Genomic DNA, 8,657 nt, shown 5'->3' on the forward strand with positions numbered 1-8,657 from the left:
ACTTAGGGCTATGGAATCGATGGCATGTGCTCGAAAGTAAACGGCTATCTCTCCGACTTTTCTCGCTTCTTCACTGCAAGGAGCTCAACACTGTCCCCCACTAAATCCTTGCCTGCGATAATTCAACTCGCTTCGTTCTAGCTGTTCTCGAAAATGCCAAAAGTGAGCACAAAAATCATAGTTCCTGCGGGTCAAGAAGATGTAAGCTGTAATAAACGTACGCTAATTTATTTAAGGATGTATATGTGCTTGTCATATCTGTCATATTTGTGTATAAATAAGAAAGCATTTAATTAATATATGAGCATATTTTTCTGAAATATCTTAACTATCTCAGTAAGTAAAGTAACTGAATTGAGAACAGCTGCTATGATTTCAATTAATAAAATAAAAAAAATTGTTTCATGATTTTCAGGAATTGAACTTAAGTGCTCGTATTTACATTGGTCTTAACTCCATCACGCTTACGACCTCAGCCTCGTCAAAAATTGGGACTGGCCGCTTTAGCCACTGTTTTATTCCCACATTGCGTGCTGTATTTTTCTTTTCGAAATTATGTTTTTCGATGTTCCCTCATGTGAAAACTACAAATTAGTACTCAAAAAGATTAGATCTAACATTTGCGTCTTCTCTAATCATTAACATTCTCTGATTTATGTGTGTTTGTCCGATTAGCAAATCATGTTAAAAATACAGGGTATGGCCACTTATCTTATACAGTGAAATATATTTTGTAGACATATTACTGGGTATAAAATCGTAAGTTCCAGCCTTACTTATCACCGCTGTAATACTGTTTAATTCTTACACTAAACCATAATTTTTATAAAAATAACAATTTACATACATACGATATGTATAACTTTTAAAACTTTAAAACTTTATTTACACATAAAAAGTAGTAATTTTGTTATCACTGGGGTTCGCTGGATTCGGATAAGAAATACAAATTAGTTTTTGTGGAGATTTGGGAATTGCAGGTCTGTGTAAAACATTCACCTCGCTTGTACTATGGGAAGTATCGTGGCCACTTGATATCTTCCACTTTGTTTCGCCAGCTATGCTGTGCAGCATATCAACGACAGTATCACTGACATCGGAAGCACTTTTTGGCGAAGGTGCGCTTGTTAGTTGATGTGCCTCCAAACCGTCTGGATCGGGATCTGATGCTACACTATGGGTTGGTGAGACATTTCCAACAGGAAGTGCTTTTTTTCTATCACGCTGAAATTCATGCAACAAATCAGAAGTCTTATATTTTTTGGTGACATTTTGTAACTCTTCCGTGGCTGTTTTGTGTAGCGTCTTGTGACGTTTAAAATTTGATGCATCAGCAAATGTTCGCGGACAAAATGGGCACTTATAAGGCCTTTCTCCCGTGTGTGTACGCAAGTGCTTCGTCAAAGCAGATTTCAAATTGAAACGTTGAAAACACCGATCGCATTTATATCTAAGTTGGGTGCCCTTAGGAGCGGTGCTAACACTCATGGGTATATTTGTAAGAATGAGCCTTTCCAATTCGTCTTTACTAATAACGATGTTAGGACCGGGTAATGTTTTGAGAGGTGGCAATACCTCAACAGACTTTACGTTTGTAACTTTTGAACGAAGCAAGGACATGGGAACATTTGATTTTTGGACGGAGTCGTAAGTCTGTGTTGAAGATGCATTAACAGTAGATTCAAGTGTATCGCTTAATATGGCATTTTTCGCTTTATTGCCCTGCAAACGTGCGAGGACTGCACGTTGTGCGTGTTTTAGATGCATTTGTTTGTGCAGTTTCCAATGGGAACTGCTGTTGAAATTTGCGCCGCATGTTTCGCAATTAAACGGTAATTGACCAGAGTGCAATCGCATATGTGTGACCATATTGGAACGATGCGCAAAGCCTTTGGAACAGTGCTAGATGTACGGATATTGGAAGCAGTGATGATCTCCATTCAAGAGTTAAAAAAAAGTGTTTACTAACCTTGCAGACATAAGGTTTGTCACCGGTGTGTGTTCGCATGTGCAAAGTCAGCTCGCTTTTATGTACAAATGCCTTGGAGCATATATTGCATTTAAAATTTCGTATACCGGTGTGTTTAGCCATATGATAAGTCAAATTGGTAGTGTGCTGTAAAGTAATTATGCAACAAAAAAGTATTAATCGAGGTAATAATAAAGACGTTTTGTTTCTAGTTTACCTTAAAGCTGGCAGTGCAATATTGACACTTGTACGGTCGAATGCCCACATGGACTTGTTTGTGATGACGTAACACCGAATAGTGAGTTTTATATGATTTGTTGCACTTCAAACATTTAAACGAGCTTATTTTAGGCGACAAAACTGATCGTACCTGCTCTATATTTTCAGCTATATTTACCGGTGACTTAGCAGTTTCATCGTTTCCTTTGGGCGTTGCATTTACATCTGAATTAATAGATGTGATATGTCCTTCATCATTTACAACTATATTAATTGTGGTTTCGGATTTTTTGTCCGGCGATTGTTTTTCATTATTTTCAGTGTTAGTTTTGGTCAGAAGTGTTGTACCTTTATGACGAGTAAGCTTGTGATGTTTCTTCACGTTAGTTAATGTCTCGAACTTTGATGCACACGCCAAACATTTATATAGAGAATCATTATGCGTCCGTAAATGTCTTAGAAATATGTGTTGTTTTGTAAAGACTTCTTTACAGTATTCACATATCATACGTATTTCTGGCTTAGTGGGTGTTGACTGATGCATAGGAGCATCTGAACCAACTGAAATTATTTCTGCTAAAGACGACCCATTTGCAGATCTTAATTCAGCAATTGGTTGTATAGTGATGAGCGTTCCAGTGTTTATCTCTGAAGAATTGTCTGAATTTATTTCTATTGCGAAGAGGAATACAATTAACTATACAATTCCCACAACAGCCGGTTCTGCGATACCGGAATTGACCCGGATTTTATCCGGCCAAGGGCTGTTATTTCGACGATCTAACCCTGTTTGGATCGGTAAGTTTTAGATTAAGTTTGTCGTCACTGGAGCAACGCCTAGCAGCAGGGTTGCTCCGTATCCTCCTGACCCGTGCTGGCATCGAGTCCAACCCGGGCCCCGAGGTATTCTACTGCTGCGTATGCGCAAAAAGGCTCCATCCAAATTCCACCTCGGTTAGGTGCAATACATGCAATGGATGGAGCCATCTTAAGACCTGCTCGGGCCTTAAGACACACAGGGAGTGGACCACGAGTTACGTGGCCCCATGCTGTCAACGCAATAATGCGACATTTGCCTCAACGGCCGTGCAACCTGCACCATGTTCGCGCACTGCGCTGCCACTCCAGTCGAGTGGCCAAAATAGGACCTCCACGGTCCTTAGGAGCTCACAAAGACAGCACAACTCCCAATCTGACCAACCTCCCCCCCCCCCACCTTCATCCAGCTCCAATCCCCGTGCGAGAACCACACAGCAACTCCTGGTTCCTCGCACAGTCTGTTCCGTGTGTCAGACCATAATACGCCGGAATGTCACATCAGTCAAGTGCAATTCTTGTACTGGCTGGTGTCACTTTCTGTCGTGTTCTGGCCTGCGCACCACACGAGAGTGGAGTGCGTTGTATGTTGCCCCATGCTGTGGGAGTCTGCCCCCGCAATCACAAACAGTGGCGTCGCCAACCAACACCATAGTGCGACAACCGCCCATGCGGATAGCACAGCTGCAACAACCACCACCTACACGCACCCCACTCACCCCTAGGATCACGACTGGACACCCGCGACAAACGCGACTCTTACAATTCAACTGCAACGGACTCCAGAGCAAGATCGAGGAGATAGTTGCATTTATGAGCCGGGAGCGCGTAACGATAGCTGCGGTCCAAGAAACCAAGTTAAACAGCCGCTCAGATCTTCTGAGTTGTGCAGGTTTCAACGTTTTACGTAAGGATCGCGAGCGAGATAATGGTGGAGGCCTAGCCTTCATATTGCACAACACCGTGCAATATCGTCTAATCGATGTTGACATCGACCGCAGGGACACTACCCTAGAATGTCAGGGAATAGCTGTCCGGTCAGGCGATGTCGAGCTCGAAATATTTAATATATACATCCCCCCAGTTACATGTTGCCCAACAGGATATCACCCGAATATAGATGCGCTACTTCGTGGTGAAAACCGTCTGGTGCTAGGCGACTTTAACGCGCATCACGATCTTTGGCATTCCTGCCTGTCAAACGATCGTAGGGGGATGGAGCTGGCGGAACAGATAGACGATTCGACATTCTGCACAATGAATGACGAAGCCCCCACCAGAATTATGGGCACCTGTAATAGCTCGCCAGATATTACCATCGCTAGCGGTGGTCTGATAAATAGTATAACCTGGCGACCATGCGGATAGCACAGCTGCAACAACCACCACCTACACGCACCCCACTCACCCCTAGGATCACGACTGGACACCCGCGACAAACGCGACTCTTACAATTCAACTGCAACGGACTCCAGAGCAAGATCGAGGAGATAGTTGCATTTATGAGCCGGGAGCGCGTAACGATAGCTGCGGTCCAAGAAACCAAGTTAAACAGCCGCTCAGATCTTCTGAGTTGTGCAGGTTTCAACGTTTTACGTAAGGATCGCGAGCGAGATAATGGTGGAGGCCTAGCCTTCATATTGCACAACACCGTGCAATATCGTCTAATCGATGTTGACATCGACCGCAGGGACACTACCCTAGAATGTCAGGGAATAGCTGTCCGGTCAGGCGATATCGAGCTCGAAATATTTAATATATACATCCCCCCAGTTACATGTTGCCCAACAGGATATCACCCGAATATAGATGCGCTACTTCGTGGTGAAAACCGTCTGGTGCTAGGCGACTTTAACGCGCATCACGATCTTTGGCATTCCTGCCTGTCAAACGATCGTAGGGGGATGGAGCTGGCGGAACAGATAGACGATTCGACATTCTGCACAATGAATGACGAAGCCCCCACCAAAATTATGGGCACCTGTAATAGCTCGCCAGATATTACCATCGCTAGCGGTGGTCTGATAAATAGTATAACCTGGCGACCTATGCTAACTCTTGCATCAGACCATCTGCCCATAATTATCTCGATCGAGAAACCTCCTGACTTTATTTCTGTGGATAACCGCACCTATGTTAACTTTAACAAAGCTAACTGGGTCGGCTTCACAGAATTTACTGAGAGCACCTTCAACGCACTATCCATCCCTACGGACGTCATCGTTGGCGAGCGTCAATTCCGCAAGGTGATCGCTGCTGCTACAGCTCGCTTCATACCGGCTGGAAGAATAGCGGAACTCCGCCCTAATTTCCCAGCCGAAGCAGCTGTATTAGCAAATGAGCGCGACACCTTACGCCATGCCGATCCCTGTGATCCCCGAATAAGGGATCTCAATTTGGAGATTCGGCAAATGGTAAACCATCATAAGCGGACAAAATGGATAGAGCACCTGAAGTCCTGCAACCTCTCCACCGGTGTGAGTAAGCTTTGGACTACTGTCAAGGCCCTGTCAAATCCGAGGAAACATGACGATCGGGTTGAAATCCAATTCGATGGCCATGCCTCCTCGGACCCGAAGAAGTGCGCGAGCTACTTTAGCCGGCAGTTTATACTGCACCCTTCGACCGACAAGGCCAAACGATGTGTTACCCGACGGTTGCGCAAAATGCCAAAAGACTGCGCACCACTTACTTTCACCGATGAGGAGGTTCAGAATGTCATCAAAAAGGCGAAATCATCCAAATCCATCGGCCCTGACGGAATAAACATGCTGATGTTAAAACATCTAGGCCCAACGGGAGTAAACTACCTCACCAAGGTCCTCAACCTGTCGATATCCACTCTTCAAATACCCGATGTGTGGAAAGTCGGAAGAGTGGTCCCACTACTGAAACCTGGGAAACCCGCCAACAAAGGGGAGTCTTATCGCCCGATAACTCTCCTTTCCCCAGTAGTGAAGACACTTGAGGCCTTGTTACTCCCGTCATTCACCCACCACCTGAGCCTAGCAGACCATCAGCATGGTTTCCGTAAAGTGCACAGTACCACCACAGCACTTAGCGTCATAAACGCCCAGATAGTTCATGGCCTGAACCAGAAGCCACCCTGCGAGAGGACGATCCTCGTAGCGTTGGACTTGTCAAAAGCTTTTGACACAGTCAATCACGCAACGCTACTTGAGGACCTGGAACAATCAACGCTCCCTCCAGGGTTGAAGCGGTGGACCATGAACTACCTGAGCGGTCGACACTCATCCGTACTATTTCGAGGTCAAAACTCCAAACTCAGAAAAATTAAACAGGGGGTTCCGCAGGGCGGTGTCCTCTCCCCGCTACTGTTTAATTTCTACATTTCGAAACTCCCCCAGCCACCAGCGGGAATTTCAATGACCTCGTACGCAGATGACTGTACGATATTGACGTCGGGCAATGGAATCGATGGCATGTGTTCAAAAGTAAACGGCTACCTCTCCGATCTTTCTCGCTTCTTTTCTGCAAGGAACTTAACACTCTCCCCCACTAAATCCACAGCGACCATCTTCACCAATTGGACGAAGGAGTACAGACTGGACCTGAACATTTCAGTCGATGGCACAAAAATTCCGACAGTAAATAACCCTAAAATTTTAGGCGTCACTTTGGACAGTCTGTGCTCTTTCACTCCTCACACGACCGCGATAACTGCCAAAGTACAGAGCCGCAACAAAATCCTCAAGTCGCTTGCCGGCAGCTCATGGGGAAAGGACAAAGAAACGTTGTTGGCAACATACAAGGCAATCGGCCGGCCGGTCCTCAATTATGCAGCCGCAATATGGTCGCCTGGATGTAGGGACACGCAGAATAAGAAGCTCCAGACTTGTCAGAACACTGCACTCCGGACTATCACGGGGTGCCTCTTGATGTCCCCAATCGAACACCTACACAGTGAGGCCCGTATGCTTCCGGTTAAGGAACATAATGAGCTCCTCTCCAAGCAGTTTCTGCTGGGATGTTTTCGCAGAAACCACCCCTGCAGACGCCTGCTTGCAGCGGAGCAGCCTCCTAGGAACATCAAGAGGTCCTTCCTTGACTACGTCGACGACATCAGACAGCACGTCGACCAGACTTCGGACGCAACTAACTTCAGACAAGCACTGACCGCCATTCACAGTGGAGCCATTAACACCTTCACCGACTCCCTTTCAGTGAATGGCGTAATACGAGTCAAACCACCACCCATTGCAGACACAGAGCTCGAGTTGCCTCGCGAATCTAGAGTGACCCTCGCGCAACTTCGTTCTGGATACTGTAGCAGGTTAAACTCCTACCTATCCAGAATAGACCCCGACATACTAAACACATGTCCTGCATGCAATGAGTCTCCGCATGACACTAACCACCTCTTTGCATGCCCTACAAACCCCACTCATCTAACACCCCTTTCCCTATGGTCCGACCCCGTCGAAACAGCTCGTTTCCTGGGCCTTCCGTTAGATGACCTCGACGACAACGAATCTAGAATTTATCACCCAAACGGGGATTAGATAATCGTTATAACAACAACAACAACAACAATTAACTATAGTGTATGCTTTATATTGAAGTTAATCTTCTTACCTAAACTGACATCGATTTGTTCACCCTCAAGGTAAGGAGAAGGATCACAAGGAAAACGTTTTTTCTTTTTTCTTACACGTTTAGTGAATTTTTTAGGAGGGGTGTGCTTTGATAATTTTGGACCTGTAGTGGGAGTGGGAGCTCCGTCAATAAAATTTTCCCCATCAATTGACATCACATTTTTCCTTCTTAACTTTTGCGTCAATTTCCTTTGTCCCTCTTCTACCATTTGAAGAAATTTATCTGTTGATTCAGCATCCAAATGACAAGCGACGCATAAACAATTTGGAAAGTAATCATTTTCTTTGTACTAAACACGTAAAAGAACTCATGTACATTATAGACAAGGGCAAGAAAATAATGTAATTTACCTTTATATTCAAAAAGCCAAGAGTGCGTCTGACTAAAGATTTAATATCGTTACTATCCTTTCCAGAAAGTTCTATGACATTATGTTGCTTTTCGCCGCATAGGCGACAAATTCTTTCTTCATTTGTAAAAATTTCATTGAATTCCATTCTCCAACAATCATAGATAAAAATGTACAATTTATATATTTTATATTTTATGTATGAATAAATTGCAAATGAGGAACTAGATCAGCTGCATACTTTTATCTCTGACGATTTAAGCATTGTATAAATCTACAATTAACCAACCTAAGATTTTCACTAATACACACGCAGAAATGTCCCACTTGGTACGGGTTGCCTCATAAACTCTACTACTAAATTACACTTGGTACGGGTTGCCTGCTTATATTCTAGTACTAAAGTCACACTTGGTACAGGTTGCCAACCAATATTCTACTACTAAAACGTCCAAATGCCACAAATCTGCTATAGTGTGTTGCCGTGTTAAGTTTTAACATTTATAACTTTAAGAATGTTTTTATTACATATTCAAATATTTTTCGGTTGTCATAATTCGTAAAGCTTCAATTTACATAGTATTATTTAACTTATTATTTATTGTATTGAAATATTATTTAATGTTTCCAATTTTATCAAAAATATTACTGTGATCGGTAACGCGCCTATCTTGCAACCTCAGAGGT

General features: G+C 44.0%; 1 protein-coding gene across 2 annotated transcripts; it reads right to left on the reverse strand.

The window, feature by feature from the left end:
* Positions 1-848: 848 nt before the first annotated feature.
* Positions 849-8,271, reverse strand: LOC106624355 (oocyte zinc finger protein XlCOF28). 2 transcript variants are annotated; one of them, XM_014244078.3, is made up of 6 exons: positions 7,972-8,271; positions 7,601-7,910; positions 2,537-2,860; positions 2,187-2,413; positions 1,970-2,116; positions 849-1,902 (listed from the first exon to the last, which is right to left on the reverse strand). In XM_014244078.3, exons 1-6 carry the CDS (start codon positions 8,116-8,118, stop codon positions 886-888), a joined length of 2,172 nt encoding a protein of 723 aa, XP_014099553.2. In that variant the 5' UTR covers positions 8,119-8,271; the 3' UTR covers positions 849-885. The 2 variants fall into 2 exon arrangements, with proteins under 2 accessions (XP_014099553.2, XP_014099552.2); XM_014244077.3 differs by having other exon boundaries at positions 2,187-2,860.
* Between the last annotated feature and the right edge of the window lie 386 nt (positions 8,272-8,657).

The sequence above is a fragment of the Bactrocera oleae genome, chromosome 6, assembly GCF_042242935.1.
Source record: "Bactrocera oleae isolate idBacOlea1 chromosome 6, idBacOlea1, whole genome shotgun sequence".
Classification (NCBI taxonomy): Eukaryota; Metazoa; Arthropoda; class Insecta; order Diptera; family Tephritidae; genus Bactrocera; species Bactrocera oleae.